Source organism: Podarcis vaucheri (assembly GCF_965113315.1).
Source record: "Podarcis vaucheri genome assembly, chromosome: 14".
NCBI lineage: Eukaryota > Metazoa > Chordata > Lepidosauria > Squamata > Lacertidae > Podarcis > Podarcis vaucheri.
This window is the reverse complement of record NC_138752.1, coordinates 26,410,057-26,434,709: the sequence shown is the minus strand read 5'-3', so window position 1 is coordinate 26,434,709 and position 24,653 is coordinate 26,410,057. Positions and strand designations below refer to the sequence as shown.

General features: G+C 42.5%; 1 protein-coding gene and 1 long non-coding RNA gene across 2 annotated transcripts in view; one reads left to right on the top strand and one right to left on the bottom strand.

Moving 5' to 3' along the window:
- Positions 1–24,653, top strand: part of DENND4A (DENN domain containing 4A) — a 63,159-nt gene that overhangs the window by 32,262 nt on the left and 6,244 nt on the right. The window contains exons 14-29 of the mRNA XM_082198932.1: positions 712–845; positions 1,975–2,110; positions 5,676–5,882; positions 6,603–6,731; positions 7,425–7,569; positions 8,646–8,762; positions 10,542–10,691; positions 10,974–12,067; positions 12,753–12,966; positions 14,303–14,397; positions 17,701–17,876; positions 17,967–18,113; positions 18,783–18,987; positions 20,077–20,331; positions 21,170–21,287; positions 22,275–22,437. Coding sequence (XP_082055058.1) covers positions 712–845; positions 1,975–2,110; positions 5,676–5,882; positions 6,603–6,731; positions 7,425–7,569; positions 8,646–8,762; positions 10,542–10,691; positions 10,974–12,067; positions 12,753–12,966; positions 14,303–14,397; positions 17,701–17,876; positions 17,967–18,113; positions 18,783–18,987; positions 20,077–20,331; positions 21,170–21,287; positions 22,275–22,437 — 3,485 coding nt within the window. The remainder of the gene's footprint in view (positions 1–711; positions 846–1,974; positions 2,111–5,675; positions 5,883–6,602; positions 6,732–7,424; positions 7,570–8,645; positions 8,763–10,541; positions 10,692–10,973; positions 12,068–12,752; positions 12,967–14,302; positions 14,398–17,700; positions 17,877–17,966; positions 18,114–18,782; positions 18,988–20,076; positions 20,332–21,169; positions 21,288–22,274; positions 22,438–24,653) is intronic.
- On the bottom strand, positions 17,003–23,915 carry LOC309518599. The gene is made up of 2 exons (XR_014213542.1): positions 23,670–23,915; positions 17,003–17,311 (listed from the first exon to the last, which is right to left on the bottom strand). It is a non-coding gene; the product is annotated as an uncharacterized lncRNA (long non-coding RNA).

Here is a 24,653-nt window from a genome sequence, read left to right as displayed (position 1 = left end):
ATTCTGCTGCAAGAAGGGGGGTGGGGTGAGCTCTTCGGCAATAGTTAGCCTTCCCTGACATAGGATCCTGTGAGGAAATTGGCTTTTTACAAAGGGAACAGTGGTTTTCCTATGCAGAGCAAGGAAACAGGACTAGCTTGGTTAAGTATGTTCATTGTGTGTCATGACAATGTATTTATTACATAAACACACACTCACACTGAAACATGCTTAACCAAGCTAGTCCTGTCTCCTTGTTCTACATATAGCATAAAATGAGCAGCTGAAAAATATCACTTTTTGTGAGAAGCTGACTGCTGGAATCACTTTCAAGATAAACAAGGCATGACAATATTCTATGAAAGGGATATGACTTGAGACCAACAAAGCCTTTGAAAGCAGTATGCGGAAAACAACTCTCTCATCTTTATACTGAATTGCTAAATTTCTTCAAAGGAAGTCCAAGACGCAGCCTTTTTCTTTCCTTTTTCTTTTTTTAAAGAGATTGGAGACCGAAGGTGGGGGAATTGCAAATAATGACAGTAAAACACAGGAAACATTATCTAAATGTTTCATAAAAATTTCATTCCACTTGACTGTAAAAACCCTAATGTTACTGTATCATTGGCAACTGTTTTTTCTACACACCATCGTATGAACAATACCCTGCTTCCAAAATGTGAGTATATGTTGTACTTGAGATAAAATACATTTTTAAACTATTTTATGCAGGTAGATATGGATAGGACAGGTGACACACGGCTTATAGAACTGGATGAATCATACAAGAGTGAGCACACGGTTTTCATAACTCCCCCAGAGATTCCCCACCTTCCCAATGGAGAAGAAGTTCCATCACAGTACAGGTAATGTGGCAAGAATCCTGGCAAAATGCTGGTCCCTAAGTTGTGCTGGCTGCAAAGTATTTTATGTGTCAAACCTGCTGTACCAGTAGAGGGTAATAGCTATACCTGGCCTAAACAATATGTGTGTGTGTGTGTGTGTGTGTGTGTGTGTATGTGTGTCTCACCCACCATCCACTCCCCAGATTGAACACCAGACCTTTGCTTATTTTGACAACCACCAATTGGTGGTTGGTGGGTTTGTTTGTTTGTTTTGGTCTTCCTGAAAGTCCTTTTTTAAAAAATCCAGCAATCTAATTTTCTTTTTCAAATGAGTTTGCAGGTCAATATTGATTTTTATGGGCTTCTGCTCTTTCTTTGTTCGTTAGAAACTAAATAAGCTTTTCAGATGTTCATGGCATAAATGCAGTCAATACTAATGAAGTTGTCACTCTAATTGAATAGCACACTAAAAAAAATAAAAATCCTTACTTAAATACTCAGCCTTAAGTGAGTATATAGATCTCTGCTCAGGAAAGAGTTTTACTGAAGGGTCATACAAAGAAGAGGGGGCCCAAGTTAACCTGTCATTTAGTCAATTTTTCACGGCAATTTCATAGTCTGGTAGCAGAGCACATGCTTTGTGTGCAGAAGGTTCTATCTCCAAGGACCAGGCAACACATGACTGGAAAGATCCTGCTCTACCTAAGACACACACTCCCCAGAGACCCACAGCCAGTAAGAGTACTGTAATGACCATAGCCCAGACTCAGTACCAGGCAACTTTGTAAGTCCCTCCATTCATCCCTCCTCATCTCTTAGTTGTCTCAATTATGAAGATGGACAGCAATTGTCAGAGGGCCAAATATGGTCAATTACTGAACCATATGCTGATTCCGCTCAGTAAATAAATGCTTGAAGGATGTCTTTTTCTTTCTGCCCCCCCCCCCACCTCCGGTCAGGGTTTTTACTTGAAAAAACAAAGAAAGTACAGCAAGCTTGTGTGTTCTCTATTCAATTTTTTACTCCTATAATAAAACTGTAGCCCACGAAAATATCAGTTGTAGTCAAAGCAGCATCATGGCCCAAAGCCCTCTGTATGGTGTTGGGGCATAAGTAAATAAAATAAGATGGTGTCTCCCTTCTTTTTCAGTTATAGTGGATTTCCTGTGCTGCAGCAAGATCTGTTTGAGCGGCCTAAGGCACTCCTGACAATACAGAACAGCAGATTGTCTTCAAAAGCCAGCAGTCCCAACAGCCCGTTGCCAATGTTCAGGAGAACAAAACAGGTACTTAGTAAGCATGCGGCACCCTTCGGTGTTCTGTGTATCCTGGTTTCACTGTTTCTCCCAAGGAGTTTGCTGCAGTGCTTTTTACAGTCTCTTCAAACTTGGGGCAAGTTACAGCAAATTGCTGCTGGCTGCCATGGACAGTTGAGAGAGCGCATTTAATTCATTCATTCCCACTTATTAAATTTGTATACTCCCATTCATCCATAGATCTCAGGGTGGTTCACAACATACAATTACAATATAAAACACATAACAAAAGTTATGTGGTTTGGAACAGGCTGCAGCAAGAGTTATTGAATACCTACACATAGTTCAGTGTATAATTTACCTAAAAGAAATGCATTCCAGTATAGTATTAAATGTGAAAGAACAATTTTTTTTTAATTTTTACGGTAATGTTACTTTACTTTTTAGATCAGCCTTTATTAGCCTTGGGAGGCAGGGACAGGGTCCCCAGATGCTGCTGGAACACAACTCCCATCATCCCTGACTGCTGGCCCTGCTGGCAAGGGACAATGGCAGTTGTAGTCCAACATCATATTGGGATAACCACCCACTCTGATGTTGCGCTGAGGTTCGGCTTGTGGGCTTCCCAGAGGTATCTGGTTGACCACTGTAAGAACAGGACAAGATGGGCTTTTGGCCTGCTCCATCTGGGCTCTTCTTACGTTCTTATGCACAACCTCTTCCTCTCTCCCAACCCAACAAGCTGGGTCACATATGTAACAAGCTTGTGCCCTTTGGGACTTTGAACTAGATAAACAGCAGCTTCCCCATACTTCCTCGTAAGCTGCTTTTGAGAAAAACTCAGGAAATTTAAAGAGCAAGTGTGGTGTTTGCCTCCTAGGATGGGTCAAGGAAAGGGTTAAAATGGGTGTGATGTGATTGGCCAGTGAGAATGCAAGGGGGGAGTAAAAGATAGAGTGGGAGGTTTTGAAAGTCAGCTGAGGTTGGGAGTTGGGAGTTGAGGTTTGTCAGTTGGGAGTTGCATTCTCACTGGCCAATCACATCACACCCATTTTAACCTTTTCCTTGACCCATCCTAGGAGGCAAACGCCACAGCAAGTTAAAGTGCTTTGTAAACTGTTTGCTTTGAAGAGTTAAAGAGGCAGACATCCCAGCAAATAATAAATAATAATAATAAATTTTATTTATATCCCGCCCTCCCCAGCCGAAGCCGGGCTCAGGGCGGCTAACAACAATAAAACAGTACAAAGGTACAACATAAACAACATTCTAAAATCATTCATTATAAAATAAGTACAGGCATTGTGTAAAATTGGGTATGTTATGGGATGTATTCTCATAGCAATGGGCTTTTGAAAAGAAAAAGAAGTAAAAGGAGTGGCAGCCTTGTGGCAATCCAGAAATGCAAATTTGTGTGTTATACGGGAATAATTTATTCCAGATTTGGGTGCTCTATAAACCTCTGCTTGTCAATGATAGGAACTTAGTTTGAGTGCCTCTACTGAATTGTAACGAGGATCTCAGCCTCCCTAGGGACTCCATGCTATAATTTAATCTCACATTTCCCTTTTCTTTCCCTCTGCTAGCCACAGCAGCTGTTGCACAGAAGTGCTTGTGGGTAGAATTGGGCATAATAAACCACTTTTAAAACAACATTTCCTTCACAGTTTGTATCTTTTTCTCAGATAACCTTCCTCTGTCCTTCTGAACAATGCTTTTCCATTTTCTTTTGCTCCTCACCTTCCTGGCTGGTTTTATTTAGTCACTATTACTAGCAGCGAACCACAGTTATGGTATTTGAAGCATGTGAAGCATTTGTCAATCTATCAATTAATTATTTTCTAACTGTCTAGTCTTGTTTTAAATTGCTTTGAACTGTTTTCATCTATTTTATGTGTACTGTAAATCACATTGAGATAGTAGTTTGTACTGTTTGTAAAGCTTTATTTTATACATATATTGCTATACACCTTTTGCAATGTTTTATGAGATGGCAGTATATAAATAAATAAGAACTGTAGAGTTAGACGTGAAGCAGATAATCATGGGCTTCTTCCTTGTATGGGAGGCATCTTCTTTGTTATTGGTGTCTGCAGCCTGCTGGAAACAGGTTTAATATCTAATTTGGATAGTTAAGTCACTTAACCTTGTTTGCCTTTTGTTCTTGTGAGCGCTGTTTGGCATGTAAAAATACAGTGATATGCCCAACTCATGCTTTAACTAATGAAAATTCTTTTGAGCACCTGCTGGTTGTACAGCAAGGGTAATGACCGAGTTATCCCAGTAATTATTTTTCTACTGTGCTGCTCTTGTTCAACATTCAGATAACGACACCTTGACTTCTATTATCTATCTATCTGTCTTGTGGCTTGAGCGACCATTTAAGGAGATTATTTTCCCCTCTAATGCACTCCACGTACTGTTGCATTTCAGATGAATATGTATGTTCTATTGCGGTGATGCTGGCATGCTGTCACCCTCAAATGATTTCACTAGATAATAGTTTGCATTTCAAACAAATTAAGTGTATTAGTCATCCTTGTGTCTTCTCAGTTATGAACTAGAAACACCAGTTTTCTGATTTTAGAAATGAAGCAACAGTGGAATTAATGAGGGTGTCAGAGCTCACCAACCAGGCATAGCCTTTGCTGAATTAGGCCACCAAATCCTGCACATCAGGAGATAAGCAGGCTGCAGAAGCCAAAGTAAAACATAGTACTGAACACCTTCTTCCAGGAAACCCACAAGTTTGGTGAACGATTGAGCCAGCATAGGCCAATAATAGCTTGTCTTCAGTCTGAAGACTAAAGACCAGAGTTGAGGGTCAGGCTTGATGAAACACAGAAGATTCGTGGCTCGATTATCTGACATAGTTTTTTAAATAAAAAAATTAGCCACCACAGACTGATTGGCATATCAGTGGTGGCTCCACTTTTTGGGATGCTCTCCCCAGGTAGGGGAGGCACTCTCCCCAGGTAGGCACACCTGGCATCGTCTGTTTTTAGGGGCCAAGCGAAAATGTTCTTGTTCTGCTAGGCTTTCGGATTCAGTTTTCTGCTTATCATTTAGTCGAGCGGGGCTGAGTTAGATTTGCTCTTTTAAATACATTAATGTTGGGGTTTTTTTCTTCTTTTTATGCTTGTTTTTGATATTTTTTTATAAGTGGCTTTAAGTTCCCTTTTCTGAAGAAAGTGAGTAATAAATATAAACCCACTTCCCTAGCACTATAGTCCTGATCCAATTTGCACTCACCTCCCCCTAGCAGCTGTATTAATCTTAGAAGAAAACACTGGGAGACCTGATCACAGATCCCTTGTGTATCATCTAAATTGGTCCTGAGGCTCTCTGTGACCACAGGAAAAGCTGCTAGTTGTTTGTATTGCCAGACAACCACTGAGTCTCGCAGACCAACTGAATTTGTTCCACAATTCAGTGGCCTCCAGGGAAGAGTGTGCAGCAGTCGATAGTTGCAGAGCTGTTACTGAAATAATTCAAGTGAGGATCTGCCTCATGCTTATCTCCCTTCTGTGAATGTGAAGAGGATTTAAAAAGTGTAACATACATAAAACACAATATTTTCAATGTGTCTTTGCAGGAAATCAAGTCGGCCCACAAGATAGCCAAGAGGTATTCCTCCATCCCTCAGATGTGGTCTAGGTGCTTGCTGCGCCACTGCTATGGCCTCTGGTTTATCTGCCTTCCTGCCTATGTCAAGGTGTGCCATTCCAAAGTGAGGGCTTTGAGGACGGCCTATGATGTGCTGCGGAAAATGCACTCGAAAAAGATTGATCCACCTGACGAGGTAAATTGCCTACGTCTAGTACCTGGTGTGGAAACTGGAGCTTCGATTCAGGAGCTGTGCTAGGGAGTTCTGGAGCTGGTGACTTGATGAGTTCAAAAGGGGCAGAAATATGATTTATAGTCACCACCAGTATTTCCTCTTCCTGGACCTCTGCTGGGTTATTGCTTGCAGCTTGCCTCCCAAGTAGATTCTTCACAATACAGCTGTCTGGCAGTGAAACAGGTGCTTTTCTAGCAACTCTGAACTTTCTCTTGAATCTGGTGTCACCTTTGCTTCCAAGGCCTGTGGGATGGTGGGGGAGAGTTGGGGATGAAGGAAAGGCTCAGAATGGGGTTGGAGGGGTTCTTGTGGGAGCCCAGGAATCCCTAATATGGATCTCTTCTAGCCACCTCTGCACTGCTGCAAGTTCCTCCAGGTTTTTAGGGTTCTCTATGAGGCCCCAAGCCTTTTCCTTTGAAGAGGTCTCTCCAGTGTCTAGGTTAGATGGGATCCTGACATAAATGGATGTCCTTTCTGAAATATGATGATGGCCCTAAGTTGGCCAGTTTCTTGAGAATGAATTTGTATTGTGCTTTTATTATTTTTTGTTGGCAGCCGCCCAGAGTGGCTGGGACAACCCAGTCAGATGGGCAGCATATAAATAATGCATTATTATTATTATTATTATTATTATTATTATTATTATTTTATCTGACAAGGAGAATCTTTTTTTTTTTTCAGGTATGCTACCGGGTGTTGATGCAGTTATGTGGACAATATGGCCAGCCTGTGCTAGCAGTGAGAGTCCTTTTTGAAATGAAAAAAGCCGGAGTTGACCCCAATGCCATTACATATGGTTATTATAATAGGGTAAATATTTGTTAATTATTTGAAAGCCTTGCATTTTAGTACTGGAAAAATAATTCTTTGTAAAGATAATGATCAATTGGCCAATGTCTGATTTCAGCAAACCATAGTATATGCAGTGCTTTTTTTCTGGGGGGACTCAGGGGGATGCCCAGCCCTAAACATTTTGTGAATCTAAGTTTGGCCTCATTGAGGGGCAGTATTTCAATATGAGAAGGACAATGAGAGCACCCCTAAACATTTTTTTTAGGGAAAAAGTGCTGAGTATATGTATGCATGACTGCATACATGGTTTGGATTTTTATCCATCTGTTCTCTGTTTTTAACACAGTTCTCAGAGTGGTTTAACAATCAAAATGTCTCTTCCCAGGAAACTTGGAAAATGGTAGCTCCATGAGGGAAATGGAGGTCACCTAATAATTCTCAGCATTCTTAACAAACTATGGTTTCCAGAATTCTTAGGAGGAAGCTGTGACTATTTAAAGTGACACAATACTGATTTAAATGTATAGTGCAGGTGGTCTTGCCCAGAATGAGACCAGGGAAACCTAGGTCTCAAAATCCTATTTAGCCATGACATTTTTGGAACAGGTTGATCACTGAATTGCTTTAATATAGAATGGGATAACTGAAAGTGTACTATTCCAAGATCCTTAGGTTGTGTGATTTAAATAATTTCCTTTACTGTTATTACAGGCTGTTTTGGAAAGTACTTGGCCGTCAAGCAATCGAAGTGGCTATTTTCTGTGGACAAAGATAAGAAATGTTGTCTTAGGAATAGCTCAGTTTAAAAGAGTTCTAAGGAAGCAACCTGCAAATGGCATCCACAAAGTTCTTTCTGGTAGGAGTTTTTATGCGTCTTTTGGTTTGTAGCTCTGCAAATGTAACTGCTTTCAGTAGGTAGAAATGCCCAGTTTTCAAAATCAGTCTTAATTTATGCAGCATATTCTATTCAGTGTTGTAATTGCTCTAATGGATGACACAAAGACCAGGGATGTCTTATCCAGACTCACATGAATGATAGGACCTCAGCTATGTAGCATATTCTGCTGCGTGTACCTCTTGAAAATGTGATGAGCTACATGACACAATGAGGAAGAGACACTGATGGAAGAGGAATGGTCAGAATCCTGGGTCTCTCTGGAAAAACTGTGGGGAACAAATGTTTAAAGATTTATCGCATTGCTATCTTACTCCTCAAAATATTAGACATATAGGAAGCTGCATTGGTCCATTGAGGTCAGCACTAATCACAGACCAGTAGCAACTCTCCATGGTTTCAGACAGGGAACATTCTCATCTCTGCTTGGAGATGGCGCAGGGGACCAAACCCAGGACCTTCAGCGTGCAAAGAAGATCCTCAACCACTGAACCATGCCTCTTCCCTGTAGAAGTCACAGTGGTCCATAATACATAAATTCTAGACTGACATTTTGGCAGAGATTAAGTTACTGGCTGTCGTCTAGATTCATCTGGTAAGATAGTCTTACTCAGTGCTTGAGTCCTCCCCCCGCCCCCCCCCCAAAGCATTGGTCTTATTGAATTTCATAATTCAGAGGGGTAAAAATCCCTTTTCTCACAAACAGCTTTGTACATCCTTCCTAACTGCAGCCAGACAGGCTCTGGAACCAAGGGTCTTCTTTCTAATAATCAGTGTCATGCAAAAAATACAGGCAGTCTCTAAAAGCAGAACAGCCCTATTAACTGAGGACAGTCTTTAGTCACCAAAAAGTCCCCCAAGTTTCTGGAAATGTTCTACTGCTGAGTTTCCTCATTCAAACAAATGGTCACTTTTACAAACAATATCACCTTTATATGTATTTCATTGCAACAACATCCCATTATTCCCTTTCTGCTTGGCATTCTTTTTAACATAAAAAATGTATTGTTAATTTTTTATCCTTTTTATTATGATAGGGGAACATTCAGATCTGTTATACAGGCTATCGAAAGCAGCAGCTAAACAAGGGAAAGCCACTGCTCAGAGGAATGGTGAGCAAAAGGAAGAGAAGAAAGAGAGTGACTCTAGTTCTTGTAAGTATCAAATATTGATACTTGTCATGTTGCCTGAATTCTGTTCCTTTGTTTTGATTCCAACTTTTATGCACTGCCTCTCTTTTGAATATCCCTTTACTGTTGTATTTCTGTGTCATGTTGCATCATAGACTACCAGCAGCTTGGGAGAACTGTTGAGGCAGCCCCACCTTTTGGTGTCAGTATTTTTAATTGTTAGCCCCCTTGGGTGCCTTGGTTTATCAATGCACTAAAATGCAATACATAAAATTTTAATGAATACCTTCCACAAACACTGCTGGGCAAATGCAAAGACAAGGAAGAGAGTCAGTAAGAAAGAGTCTTCTTTCTTCATCATTATTCTCTCAGCCCTTTTTATTATTGGCTGAATGCTCACTGGAGCAAATGCATATGATGTAGAACTATAACAACCTCTATGGTTTCATAAAGTGAATTTATGCACATTTGAATTTAAGAGGTTTGAAAAGATGGTTATGCCTACAGGGGATTTTAATCCATTATGAGTCTTAAAACAGACATGAAATACTTGGATTCTTGCCTCTGGTGAAAAGTACAGATTTTGTGTGCTTCTGGGAAGAGCGTGAAGACTTTGTAGCTCAGTTGCATAACGGATCAAAGAACCTAGATTTTTACAGGAATGTGTGTGCGTGCGCACATTTCTAAACCAATGTTAAATTGTGTGGTGGTGCTGCTTATTATTATTAGTTGTAGTAGTAGTAGTAGTAGTAGTAGTAGTATTAAAATTTATACCCAGCACTTTCCTCCAAAGGAGACCAGGGCAGCAAACATAACAGTGCAAAAGCACTGCAATTAAAACTTCTAAATCCAGTTAAGATCAACCTCTAACAACAGTTCATAACTCCTAAAAGCTATCACCTCCTCTCTGACTAATAATTTCAGGGTTGCCACAGCCCAGGATTTTCAGCCATCCAATGCCTGGGTAAACAGGAATGTTTTAGAATTTCTCCTAAAAGTTAATAGTAAGGGAGATTGAAGCACCTCTCTAGGGAGGGCCTTCCACAGATGGGAAAGCCCCACCAAGACGGCACTGTCACACATCACTGCCAACTGGGAAGTCCCCTTGGCACTATTTTGCTACTTGAGTTCAATGCCACTTAGGGCTTTGGGTGTTAAAATACTAATACCTTGAATTGGGCCAAATAGCTCATTGACAGCCAGTGTTGTGTCTTAAGTACCTGTGGCACCTAGTCCCATTAGGTTGCCCCACTTATTAACCTAGCAGCTACATTCTGTATTAGCTGCAGCCTCAGGACTATCTTCAGGGGCAGCCTCACACAGATCACATTACAGTAGTCCAAGTGGGAGGCCACCAGAGTATGGGTAACTGAGGCTATCCCAATCCAGGAATGACTGTAGTTGGAGAACCAGTCTAAGCTGGGAATAAGCGCATAAGCAATATCACCTCCTGCCACTGCCCTCCTCCCTGCACTATAGGACAATCACTTGTCATGTGTACTTACTGCTAAGAGATTCTGCTGCTCAGGTTTCAGCTGCCATGTTCCCTTGTTGATAATGCACCATGCTAGCATCTGCACACATGCACAGTATCATATGGAAACATGTAATATATGTAAACCAGCCTGCCCTGCAAGCAGTAAAGAAGTGTGTGAGGGAGTCTGCATGGCATGCTAGTTTGACTTTTGAATACCTAACAACATGGGGAAATGGCTTATGGTTAATGCATGTATTTTTCTAGCATTTACTAAGAGCAAGCTCATCTCTTAACAAGTGATATATGTCTATTGTCTGTGTATACAGTATCTGAAGTAGAAAGTGGAAAGGGAAGTGGTGACTGCCTTCCTTCATTAAATTATCAAAATTCGAATAGAGCTAAGCCTGCGTCAAGGATTGTTCGCCTGAATGATAAAATTGGCAAAGTAGCAGATACGGCAGGAGAGATCGGCAGAGGTAAGCTGGTGCAGTTGATTCTTATGAATTCATGGTTTTGAATCATTTATTTTCTGTGAGACAACAATCCCATTGCATGCATTCATTCATAAGAGGGCTAGATATTTTTTTCCAGGACTGTTAACAGGATTCCCTATTAATATGGTCCCCATATTAATAAGGGTCCCCATCCTATCATAAAACATGTTAGAGATGTCTGTTTTATGGCAATTTCTGCACTGCTTTGCTTTGTGACTAAAGTAACCCCACTTCCCTGAATTTGTGTGTGTTTCCCCCTCACAGAAAGCTCTGCAGGATTGTTATTCTCTTGCTTTGAGGATATCAACAAAACAAGAGTTACTAAAGTTGAAAGCTTAAGAAATAGGCACTTAAAAGCAGCTGAATTGGATCAGAAACGGATAGTTTGGAGAAACAGGAACCGTAATCTGAGTGGAGATGCTTTGATAGAACTCATGAAAAACCATATTAACCAGGAGGCAAGTCCAGAACAAATTGTTGAAAAACTAGGAGTGGATGCAAAAATTCTTTCCAAAGTGTTTGAGAAGAGAAAAAGGCCCAATACTCTCAACATCAGACAGTCTTCCTTGGGACCCAGTAGGAGAGGTAACTTGGAGAAAGAATCCAGTGATGAGGATGCTCCCTATGAGGACCGTTTTGTGGACAAAACAGAGTCTCCTGTCATATTTGATTTGGAAGATTTGGATAATGAAGCTTTCTCAGTGAAGACTGTGAAGCTGTTACATAAAAGGCCAAAGAGGATTCAGCGAGCCATCAGCTTTCCAGTAAAGCTTGTTGAGAAAACTGGTGTTGAGATGGGATTTGATCCACTTTCCTTGCTGGCTGCTGAGACAGAACAACAGAAAGAGGAAGAGGATGACGATGAGGACAGAAGTGCCTCAACCCCGTCTGCAAGGCGAGATTTAGCTGAAGAAATAGAAATGTATATGAACAATATGAGCAGCCCCTTAACAAGCCGTACGCCAAGCATAGATTTGCAAAAAGCCTACAGTGACAAGAACACCAACAAAAAGAGTCCAACGTTGGCTCAGCCATGCCGGAGATCTAGCCTTCCTCCAAACTCACCCAGACCGGCGAGCCTTACCAAATCCAAAAGCTACCACATAAAAAATGAAGAAAGGGGAAGGGACAGACTTTGGTCCTCTCCAGTATTTTCTCCCCATAGTCTGTCCAGGGGACAATCTCAGGATACAGCTGGCGCAATAGCTCTTGCCTCTCCAACTGCATTCAACTTGGATACACTGCTAACACCTACCTTTGACGTTCTAAAGACCAGCATGTTTTCTGCAGGGAAGGGGGTTGCTGAGAAGGCCAGCAAGTGGTACTCAAAGTTTACTACGTATGCGGCATCAGCAAAGGTAAGCATCTTAAAACATTGCTGGGTGCGAGGGGAGCCAAAATAGCTCTTGTAGTACAGCAGTTCTCAAACTGTGGTGTACAGCTCTTTTGTGCAGTATAGGTGTGTGAGAAACTTTCCCTGTCACTGAAGATGATAAAAATGTTTTCAGCAAAGATTTGGGTATGCATACAAATCCTGTGATTTGAGAGCCAGGTGTATGTAAATCATGCTGAGACTGACAGACCTGGCTTTCCTCTGGGAGACTCCAAGAGGAAATAAAATAATAGTTATGTCAAACACAGAGAAGGAAAATGGTTGCAAAATAAATAGATAGGGCCCTCTGTCTTCTTGCACTGTAGGGACAAGTAAATTGTTGTTGATCAAATTTTTCATCCTGAAAAAGGAAAAGAATTTTGCTCTCCACCAGCCAATAAATTTTGGAATGTGATGAGACATTGAAAGTGGCATCTATATGATAACTATTGCAGGAGATATTTAGTCTTCATTTGTTAACTATGTACATGAGTCAGGTTGCTTGGCACTCAGCTTTCCACTACCATTTAATAGAAGTCAACTTGGATGTTCAAAGCAGTTATTCTAGAAGAAGATCCAGCTTGGTTCTGTTGGTATTGATGGTGGTGTTTCTTCCAGATACTTCCTATAAGACCTTTAAGCACAGAAAACATTCCTATTCTTGTTTTCAGGATCAAAACTCAGACCGAGCAAGCATTTCATCCCTTGGGGCCCTTGATTCAGAAACTGCCTCCCTGACTGATGAGGACATCTGCAATGATCTTGAAAGCAACTCCTCTCCTCAAGAGAACGCCTCCTCTGTGTTAAAGGGAATTGGCTTGAGTAGGACAAGTCTTGAAAGTTCAGCTTCGAATAGTGGCACATCAAAGCGTTTTTCTCAATCCAGTAAGAGTTCTCCTTAAATTTCTCAAATTTCCTTTCTTACCCTATTTATTTTATTTTAGTTATTTAGTAACAGGTGTAGGGGGTATTAGGGGAGGGGTAGTACCTCTGGTGAGGGGCACGTTGTGCTCCTTCTAGGGTAGTTTGTCCACCTTTGGTCCCCACCCTGCACTCAGCTGTCACCTGCGGCTCCTAGAAGCTGGCAGCATGTGACAGTGACCACACCCCAGGAATGGCTTCAACTCGCCAGTTAAACCAGGTGAGGGTAGCCGATGGGTCTCATACCCTCAGTGGGTTAGGGACTTCCCCTGCATACAAAGACAGGCTCTGGCAGATTGGGTGGATGAGACCAATAGTGGGTCCAATGGTCAAGAAGGCAGTTTCTGCACATGCTGTCGAGGGAAGTGAGGGAAAGATGGGGCTCGTTAACATGGAAAGGTAGCCCTTCTAGGAGAAGGAAAAATCTGATCCTAAACTTCTGCTTTATGGGATATCTTCAGGAGAAGAAAACGTTAAGGAGTAAACCCTACATAGATCCGGAGTGGAGTCCCTAAGATGGTTGGGTGGCGCCTTGTATGCCTCCTTCCAGCAACTCGTTCAGCCAAGCTGGTGCCAAACGTATTGCTCTGCTTTCCTTTGGACTACATCAGTGAGGCTGAGAGCGGGGTCTTGCCATCTGGGCAGTCCAGGATCTCCGTACACGCTGCCCAGGGTTGCGCCATGAGGAGCTAATGCAGCGGTTTGATTTCATCCCTGGAGGTGCACTCCATTGTCTCTTGAGAGAGACGGATGTCAACAACAGTTATTTAGAATTGCTGTGTACTGCTTTATGTCATGTAGGCCTCAAAGCATTTCCCATTAAAAATATACATCACAAAAACCAAAATCAATAAAATCTCGTAAAATTCAAAGCATATAATAACAGTTTAATTCTATTTAACAACAGCACAAGATAGTGGTAGGGAGAGAGAAAATTAAACTTATCCACAAAAAGCTACTCAAGATTTCCCCTAGCTATTACTTGCACAGTAACAACAGCAGTGTACTCATGCAACTAATGTCACATCATGTCTAATTTGCAATAACTTTTATTGCCTCTCTGTGGATGACCACCTCTCCTGTCATTCTCTTCTCTTCTGCTTTTTGTTTGTAATATTCCAATTTCTAAGAATGTGTTTCTGTTTTTATTATTTATTTTTATTTATAAAATACTTATATACCTCTATTCATAAAAAATGACAGCTGTTTACAACAATTGTACTTTCCATGACAATGTAGGGCCATTGTGGGTCAGTCTAACATTTCCTTCTGCAGTAACAAGTATCTATTTGCCTTTTAGGCTCTCTTTCAAAGTTTCCTTTGCCTGGCAGATCAGAGCTGGTATCATCTTGCAGTACAAGCAGCACCAGCGTGTTCCAGAATTACGCACTGGAGGTACAGCATTTCCCCTTTTTAAACAGCTTGTGTTCTACACTAGCAAAAAGGATAGGTTACTCGCTTTCTCAGTTTGGTGTGGAGGAGGTATCCAGATAACAGGTTGTCTCCTCCTTCTGGCGAGAAACAGACAAGGGACCATGGGACCCAGATCTTTTGTTCTACATCTGATTTCCTGAGACTCCTGCCTCATCAAAGAGCTCTCTGCTCTATCCCCACTCATCTTTACTTTACATTTCCCTGCTTAAGTTAGTGTTAGTTCTGATGAAAAGCATGGTTCATATACTTTCTAGTTTGCCCTGTGGAATGGCCATCACTTTAGGGCAGTTTCTAAAATCTAGGTGACCCTTCAGTTCAGAAATGTAGCTTTCTAATATTAATGGAAGATTTTCTGTCGGTTACTGCTAAGGGGACCTTCATTACTCTTTCAAATGAACCTTCAAAAGCCTCATTACTATCCAAATGAGCAATCGTTGATACCCACTGATAAGCTGTTGATAGAAGAAGCCAGCAAATCAATCTAAAATGTATTTGTCAGCTCTAAAAATAGAGTGATTCAGCTGCTAATTTGTTGACACCGCAGTGCAGCAAAATCCTCATAGCTGCTTTTTCTTCCATTGAGGCAACTAATTAATTTTTTGTGACAGGGAGGGGTGTCCTCAAGGGGATCGGCTGAATGTTGGAGAACTCCGTATTGCGCTCTGGAAAGGTCAGGACTAGATAATTAAATCTCAAAGGGTTTAAAACAGGTGGGGAACCTACAGCCCACAGGCCAGATCTGGCCTGCTGCTTGGTTTCATCTGGCCCATGGGCAAGTATTTAGGAGATTTAAAAACCCTATATACAAATTGGTTCTTCCTCTTTTTCCTTCCATGCAGTGGTACCTCAGGTTAAGTACTTAATTCGTTCCGGAGGTCCGTTCTTAACCTGAAACTGTTTTTAACCTGAAGCACCACTTTAGCTAATGGGGCCTTCAGCTGCCGCTGCGCCGTCAGAGCCCGATTTCTGTTCTTATCCTGAAGCACTATTTCTGGGTTAGCAGAGTATGTAACCTGAAGCGTATGTAACCCGAGGTACCACTGTATCTTGGCTTGGTATCTGTTATTTAGCATTGATAAGGATGAGGGAGAGGGAATGAGAGTGAGCAGCGGGTGTTTTATTGACTGATGTGACATCACATACACAATGCTTGCACAGAGCCCAGCTGTTCCTCATCTCCCACCCTCACTTTGACCTACTTCCTTCCTTTGTGCTGGTAGAGACAGAACACTCTATCTGGGTCTACATGTGCCTATGGTGTGTGTGTGAGAGAGAGAGAGAGAGAGAGAGAGAGAGAGAGAGAGAGAGACAGAGAGAGAGAGAGAGAGAAATGGTACATGCAAGATGCAAGTGAATGGTTGGTGTTATTCTTCCTTTCAAGAATGAACCAAACCAATAGAGAAGGGAAGTTCCACACTCCTTTTCACCTTCACACTTCACTGTCTGCCGTGACAGTGGTTCCTGGAGAATATTCCTGAGCCTGGCATATGACCTGCCTAAGAGGCTGCCTGAGCAGCAGCAATCCCTACACTACCATCAGCACCTTGTTCAGATCTTCGCAGCACCTCACCTTGTCAAACAAGTCTTGCGTACCTAGCTGAATTGTTAGCATCCTTTACAGGAAATGTGGTTCCAGTTACAGATGGGTAGCCGTGTTGGTCTGCCATAGTCAAAATAAAAAAATTCCTTCCTGTAGCACCTTAAAGACCAACTAAGTTAGTTCTTGGTATAAGCTTTCGTGTGCATGCACACTTATCTGAAGAAGGGTATCTGAAGAAGTGTGCATGCACACGAAAGCTTATACCAAGAACTAACTTAGTTGGTCTTTAAGGTGCTACAGGAAGGAATTTTTTTATTAGGAAATGTGGTGATGGTGGTGGTGTTCAGGGGCAGCCAAACATAGTGTAAAATGGTGTGAGGCTCAGTTAGCAGCCATACATTGTAGAGATGGGCCTGTGGCTCTTGTGGGGTGTGGAATTCCAACACCCCCCCCCCCCGCTGTGAACTTTTTCTTGGGGTCTCTTATGGAGTTTCTGCCCAGGAGCCCCAGACTGAAAGACTCCCCAAAAAGTCTCTGTATGCTGAGAGGTCAAGCAGGGTCGGTTTTGTTTTGTTTTTTAATTAACAGAGAAGCAGGCTGTGTTGCTACTTGTGGTTCCATTATGCAGCCGGCTGAAGAGAATGCAGCCCAACATTCTTTGCTTTGAATTAACAAGCCGTGTGAGAGAGAAAAACATCCTGCCTGTCCAATTGAAGTCCCCAGAGGCAAACTGAATTTGGCTCACAGCATGCAAAGAGGTGTCTTTGCCCTCACTTCTCTGCTCATTCCTTTCCCCCCGCCCTTGGGCCAAAGGCCCTTGCAAGGCAGAAGCTTCCACATCCCTGGCTTAAAATAAGGTCACTAACAGAAAGAGGATATGCTGATGGTGGATTAGGTTGCTGATCTCTGAGTACCTTGAATTGAACATCTTCGTGCCTTGCTGGATTCATGTGTTGAAACTGAACTGCTGGTTGTTGTTTTTTAGGCCTGCAATCTTTAATTAGCTTAATTAGTAGATTAGACAACTGACGTTTTAATTGGTTTAATTGGTATGAGGGCAGTTTTTGCTCAGGAAGGCTGGGAGTTGAGAGCACATTTACTTATTTGCTCAGCCCCTTTTAGTTCCAGCATGTAAATGTAAGAGCAGATGACAAAGAAATGGTTGAAGTTGCCTTGCAAACAAGTCCACAAGCAAGCATTTTTGTTAGCCAGCCTGCCAGTTCAGCTATAAGACTGCAATTCTGTGCATGCTTAACTTAGAAGTCAGCCACACTGAATTCAGATTTGATTTCCAAAAAAACACGTCTGGAATTGGACTGTTTTCATCTCCAGAACCTGAAAAACAGTGAAAATTTTACTCGATGTTTCACTGTAGCCTATCAGAATGCAACATAGTCAAACCCTGTGTAAATCTGCATACATGATACATTATTTACTTTCAACTTCAATGAATGAATCTAAAATACCAAAACAAGTTTGACATTTACAAACATTTCCAACTATATTTTAAGATTTCCTTTGGTGGTCAATTTGAAATGGGAATCTCCAGCCCCCCTGAAGTTTTCAGCCAAAGAATAGGATGCAGAGCCGAGAGGCGCTTTCAGCTCAGCTCAGGGTTTTATGAATTCACTTGGGTTTCTATTGCAGTTTGGTATGACTTGGGATTTCTCTTGCTACTGGGGGCAAAAGCCGCACTGAGGGCTTTAATGAAATGCTTTCCACAGGTCCTCATCTCAAGCTGTTCACGATGCCATACCTGTGACTGTCTTGTACATGATGAAGAAATCATGGCAGGCTGGACAGCAGATGATTCCAACCTTAACACCACATGCCCTTTCTGCGGAAACCAATTCTTGCCTTCCCTGAACATCGAAATCAGAGATCTACGGGGTCCTGGAAGGTAACTGATTATTTGCCATTGGATTCTTGCTTGCAGTATTTCCAAATGTGTGTTGTCTAATTGCAACATTTTTTGGGGTACTTTTTATAGATATTTCCTGAAATCCAGTCCATCTTCAGAGAACATGCAGCTTCCATCATCTTTTTTCAACCATGCAGCAAAGTCCTGCATTTCTGATCCCACATCAGGATTTTCAGCATCTCTAATACCTCCTCAGGATGACTTGCATTCAAATAGGTAAAATCATCACATTTTGACTCAGTCAAAGAAGAAAAACAACTTGACATGCCTGTGGGCATTTAATAATACTGTAATAAATGCCCACAGGCAAGTCATGGTTGCCCACTCCATCCTGACTCCTCAAAGTGGGTAAGAGGATGCTGACTTCGATGGTCCTTGGCCTGATTCAGCGATAAAAATTAAAACCATAAAGCAACATCAGAAAAGCAACAGTCTACCCAAAATACCCATTAGAAAGCCACAGTAAAATCAGCATGAATCATTATGCTAATTTTTATTAATAATCAACAGTGGCACGGTAATAATCTATGCCCATCAGTTAGACAAATTTTAGAAGATGCAGGGGAAATGGGGAGGAGGTTGTCATGAAATGGCTCATATACATGAATAAGAAAAACTGTGTGTTCTGGCTTAGTGGCTAGACTGAAGTCTATTTTCTGCCCACCTAAGAACCGGTTAGCAGTATGGCACATTTATCAGACAGCAGGCAAGCAAGTTTACTGAAGGATGAATTCTATGTGCAGTGTGTTAGAACAGCAAATAACAGGACAGTGTTTGACCTTACCTTTTCTTTTTATTGTAGAGTTGGGGTGGGAGATGTTGATTTTTTAAATATGTGGTTTTAGGTAAAATTAAAAAATACAAATATTCTTTTGTTGGTAACAGATCCAAAGAGCCTGATAGCACCTGTGCCAGAAGCATTCAGATCCCTCCAAGAAGGCAAAATACTGCTGGGACTGAGCACACCAGCCATGCCTTGTCTCGAAGCATGAGTACCTTCAGTCCCCTGGAGGTGGAGGAAACAGAGCATCACAAGCACAGTCACATTGTTCCCACTGGGAGCTTGCCTACCACATTGCAGGGGACAGCTGTGAGTACTTAGGCCTTCTTTCTTGCCTCCCTAACTGGAATATTCAGAGCAATCAAAGATTCTGCAAAGCACAATTGCTTTTACCATGTTGGTGCTAGTTGTTCTGCTTAATAATTACCAAAGGGGGGATAATTGACCAATGGTATAATCCCAGAAGTGTCACACAGAGTTAAACGATGAAGCTTGGTCCCACAAGAGGCAGTGATAGTCACCAATTTGAATGGCTTAGACGAATTCGTGGAGGATAAGGCTATCCAATGGCTTCTAGCCACCATATTCTCCCTCCACTATTGGAGGCAGTATGTCTCTGAATACCAGTTGCTGAGAATCACAAGTGGAAAGAGCATTGTTGCACTGGAGTCCTGTTTGTGGGCTTCCCTTTGGGACTTTTGGTTGACCACTGGGAGAACATGATACTGGACTTAAAAGGGCATTTGGAGCAAAGGAAGCTTCCTTTTACTAAGTCAGGACATTGATCCATCTAGCTCAGTATTGTCTGCACTGACCAGCATTAGCTCTCCAGAGTTTCAGATTGGGATCTTTGCCCAGCCCTACCAGAAGATGCTAGGGATTTAACCTGGGAACTTTCTGCACGTAAAGCAGTTGCTCTTAACACTGAGCCATGGCCCTTCCCCAAATTAAAGCCCACCGGAGAATAAAAGGCTAGGAAAATGAAAAAGTCTTCTCCTAGCACCTAAAGGAGATCAGTGTAAGCGCTAGGAAAGGTTCTCAAGAGTGTTGCGACTGAGACGGCTGCCTCTTCTTACTGACTTTAGTAGCTCCTGAAGAAGAATCTCTAAAATAGAGCTTAGCTAAAATGAGACCCAATGTGGGGTAGTGGTTAGAGTGTTAGCCTAGAACCTGGGAGACCAGGGTTCAAATCCCCACATAACCATGAAGCTCATTGGGTGACCTTGGGCCAGTCACAGTCTCTCAGCCTAACCTACCTCACAGGATCGCTGTGAGGGTAAATTGGGTAGGGTGGGGTTGGAGAGGACCATGTATGTCACTTTGAGCTCCTCAGAGAAAAGATAAAATGTAATAATAAATACAAAAAAGTTTCTTTTTATTTCTTTATATATCCAATAGGATCCTTTGGGGTTGGAGTGGCGTTTGCAGAGTCCAGAGCCCATAACTGTCCCATACCTGAGTCCTCTTGTTGTATGGAAGGAGCTTGAAAGTTTATTAGAAAACGAAGGGGATCATGTGATAACAGTGCCAGACTTTGTGGACCACCATCCCATTGTGTTCTGGAATCTAGTATGGTATTTTCGACGCCTGGACTTACCCAGTAACTTACCAGGATTAATACTGTCCTCTGAGCATTGCAATAAGAATTCAAAGGTATGAAAAAATGGCTGTACCTTTGTTTTAAGGGCTTGACAAATTATTATAAACCTTGTGCCTTCCAACTGCAGCTTTTCTCTGCTCCTACAGCTTCCCACCCCAGGGATTTTGGGACTGTGCATGCATGTGTTTTGGGGCGGGGAGAGAGAGAACTACCAATCTGTTTTAGACCTGTATTGAACGAGTTCTGGGATTGCTTCTGGTTCTAGAGAGCCTGTTGATATCCTCATAATGAAAGCATGCTGGCTAGATCTCTGAAATTGAAGCCTGAGCAGTATTCTGCTCACCCTTGAAAATGCTTCAAGAATGGAAAATAAGTGCATGTCTAGTCTCTGGACCAGACTAGCTGAGATGCCAGTAGCCAGTGCAGGGGACTGGCAGAGATGTAAATAGTAGGTGCCAGGGGACTGTGCATAGTTTTTTGTTTTTCGTTTTACCCCTCCTCCACTGTGTTTCAAATCTGGATCGAAGAGTCTGCTCCTTGCACTGGGGGGGAAAGTTCAATTTGTGACAATGGCACAGGAACAGGGGGCCAATCCAAATCCATACCACTGCAGGGAACAAAGAGCGAAAAACCACATTACACCTTCCTTCACAGGCTAGGGTCTCAATCCTGTTTACTTTTTTGCCTTTTGCCACACCCACTTTCACCTCTGGCCAGGGTATTCATAACTCTTCAGTGGGGCCCTAGCAGAGAAGAAGCTTACAATGCGATAGCCGAAAGTCAGAATTGTTATCCTTTCCCACTGTGTGTGTGGCATCAAGGAAGTTTGATGCTGTTCTGTAATTTCCTACTATTATGTTTAGTCTTGTCTTTTGTGTTGTTATTGCTCAGATTCCCAGGAACTGCATCTTAGAGGACAGCAAGTACGTTCTAATTCAGATGCTGTGGGACAACATGAAATTGCATAAGGATCCAGGGCAGCCTCTCTATATTCTGTGGAATGCACAGAGTAAGTGATGACCGGCATGCAGCCTGGAAGCTGTTGTGTGCTGTTTTTAGAACAAATTCCTCACTACGACCACCAGTAACTTAAGCTGATAAGCAATGGGGATTTTGATTGTGCTAATCTGTTTGTCTTGCAGGTCAAAACCAAACACTTGTGTTTGAGAGTGAGTGTTACATTCTGTACTGTTCAGGTTGCTTTTTTATTTTGTTTGTTTTAAAAAAAATATTCCCCTTTTTAGTGTGTATGTGTGTATATTTTATACAGTAACTTTTTGGCTTACAGTGTACTGCCTTAGCACAAATTTATTTTCCAGCCTTTTTTCCATTCAATCGTTAAATTCCTATCCTTTTTTTTTATTAAGATGAACCATTGGAGTTGTGTTGGTGATTTGCCTCGTAGGCAGAGGTGGCTGGTCCATTAAGACAAATGGAGACACTGCCCCATCACCCTCTGCCAGACCCAGCTAGCCTTCCCATCTATCTGCCTTATATCCAGCCTAGGAGGTGGCTGTGGCTGCCAGCTTCCTCCTCCACCTTAGTCTCAGTGCTGTCATTGTGGAACTCTGCAGGGAAGAAGATGCAGGCTAAACTAGCATCTCTTGGCTCCACCTGTCATTGGTTCTGCGTCTCCTGCTTCTCTGCCTTCCTCCCCACCTGTCTCAATGGACACCAGCCACCACTACTTGCAGGGTCACCTGAGTAAAACCTTGCATTGGTCTCAATGCTTGTTTTTGAATTGGCTTTTAATACCCATTTGGTTGCAACTCTTATATGCTATTGGCCAGAACTTCCCTTTTATGGCTTGCTTTTTTGTGCTTTATTTTTGTACTCCTTTTATCCTGATTCTGTCTTTATATGACAAGTGCTTTTTTTTTGCAGAGCCAACTTAAAAGGTATCCTTGTTTTTACCTTTCAGCTGTTATTCCCCCTACCCCATCACTGCTGTTTTTCATTTCCTTCTTAAATATTCCTTTTTATTCCTTCTCCCCAGCACAAAATTACCCAATGGTTCGCTTACTGCAGAACGATGACAGCTCATTTAACCAGGAGCTCTTAAGAAGCATGGTGAAGAGTATTAAGATGAATGATGTCTATGGGCCAATGAGCCAGATTCTAGAGAGATTGAACAAATGGCCACAGATGAAAAGGCAAAGGTAAATGAGCACAGTTAAAAAGAAGCCTATAGTATCATGTTGTAAGAGGAGGAAGTCATTCATCCCCTTGAGAGTATCAATGCTTTGATGTTCTGCATCTTGAAAAAGGATGCCTCTTAATAGGATGCCTTATGGGCTGTAACATCATTTCGTGCTATGTGTTTGATACCTGAATGCTTCTTTAGAACAAATACTCTGCACTCTTTCTTGTAGAGGTGGTGGCAGTTATTATTTCACAGTGTTCACTGGAACGTAATCACTGCCCCCCCCAAAAGAAAATGTTTTAAATGCATATCCAGTCCTGTGGGCTTTCCAGTGGTCTCCCACCCAAATCATGCCCACATCTGATAAGATTCAACAATGCTGCAGCTCCAGGTGATGCCAGACCAATTCACCGGACTCCTTGAACCTATGCCCTCAGTCCAAGCAGCCACAGTGCTGTGTGCTTGTGTGTATCCTATTTGGCAAAGCAGCAGTGAGGATCACAAATGCACTACTAAACATCAAGGCTTTCTCACTCAGTGGAGGGTGGCAGCCAGAGTGGTTCATTCTTCCCATTTGTTATGGGGGAAGGGCCATGAAAATTATTCAGGCAGGGACTCTCCCCCTCACATCCTGGCTGCTTCAAAGAGACAAGGTGTTTCAGAGCTTCTGCTCCACTTTCTTTGGATGTAGGTAGATGGAATAGGAAGCAAGCTGGACCAGGTTTGCATTTTGATCGTGCCTACTGCACTGTGCTCTCCTAAGTGGGTCACAATGCAAAACCGCCATGGCTCACCAAAAAAAAAATGTGGAAACATAGCAAAGTGGCGCCCTGATCAACCCCCAGAGGCAAAAACAGAACAAAGAGAAGCAATGTCAGGCATTACAAAACACTGTTTATGTAGAGCCCAGGCAATTTTGGGGGAAAAATCTCTTTCTCAAGGGCACTGCAAAAGCATGTACTTAACGTGATTGCAGCTTCTGCAGATCACCAGACATAGATACAGGGTGAGTCCTTTAAAACAGGCTCCGTGGATACAGAGTACACATGTTCCACAGGGCCTCTTTTAAAAGACTCACCCTGTAGGTAGATGGATAGATAGATAGATAGAGGAGCAAGCTTGTTTACCAGGCTCTGGGAGTCTTCTCAAGAGCCTCCCAGAGCCTGTTAAGGCAGAGAGCCTAAGAATTATTTCCATGCCACAAAAATCCTTAACAGAAAGAGCTTTTAAACCCTCCACCCTGCTTACCAAGCTGTGGGAGACTCCCATGAGATCTCAGGCAGCCCCATTCTCAAAATCTTGGATGGCAGGGACAGTTCCAGGGCTTGTTCTGCCTTTGCACGCAGTCCCTGGGAATGTAAACCTTGTGTCAATTGCAGTCCCACTATGTGGTATAAATAAGAAAAAGTGTACCGTATTTTTCACCCTATAGGACGCACTTTTCCCCCTCCAAAAATGAAGGGGAAATGTGTGTGCGTCCTATGGGGCGAATGCAGGCTTTCGCTGAAGCCTGGAGAGCGAGAGGGGTCGGTGCACACCGACCCCTCTCGCTCTCCAGGCTTCAGGAAACTATCCCCCCCAGCCCGGCAAGCTCCCAGAGCGGTGCCGAAGCTGCACGCAGCTTCTCCATCGCTCTGGCTCCCGTTCTGGGGGCTGGGGTCCTTTATTCCCCCCCCAAAAAAAATCTAGGTGCGTCCTATGGGCCGGTGCGTCCTATAGGGCGAAAAATACGATAATTAGTACAAAGTAGAACAGCCTTCTCCAGCTTGGTGCCTCCCCCACCCCAGATGTTTTGGAGTAGAGCTTTCATCTGGACCTAACCTCTATGCCCAGGTTGGCAAGGAGAATAGGGTGCTGTGGCGATCACACAGGGCCCCCGGACGTTTCACGGTCTATTGACCCTGTGCCACCACTGCGGTTGCTTTCTTCGCTGCCACCACCCCGCTTCTCACGGGGACACATGGAGTCCAGACAGTTGTTAACATAAACAAATAATCAAGTTTATTTTTAAGTGCAGGAATAAGTGTATGGTTTCGGTTTATTTTTCTCTTGTCAGTTTCTTAAATCTTAGTTCCTAACAACTTCAAACTGAATTATTCCCAACTATCTATTTACCTCCCTAACAATTCCTCTCACTCTCTCACAATAACTTGACCAACCCACTGCCTATTCCACCCTCTTCCTTCTGCAACACCCAAGCCTCAACTCCCAACTGACAAACCTCAACTCCCA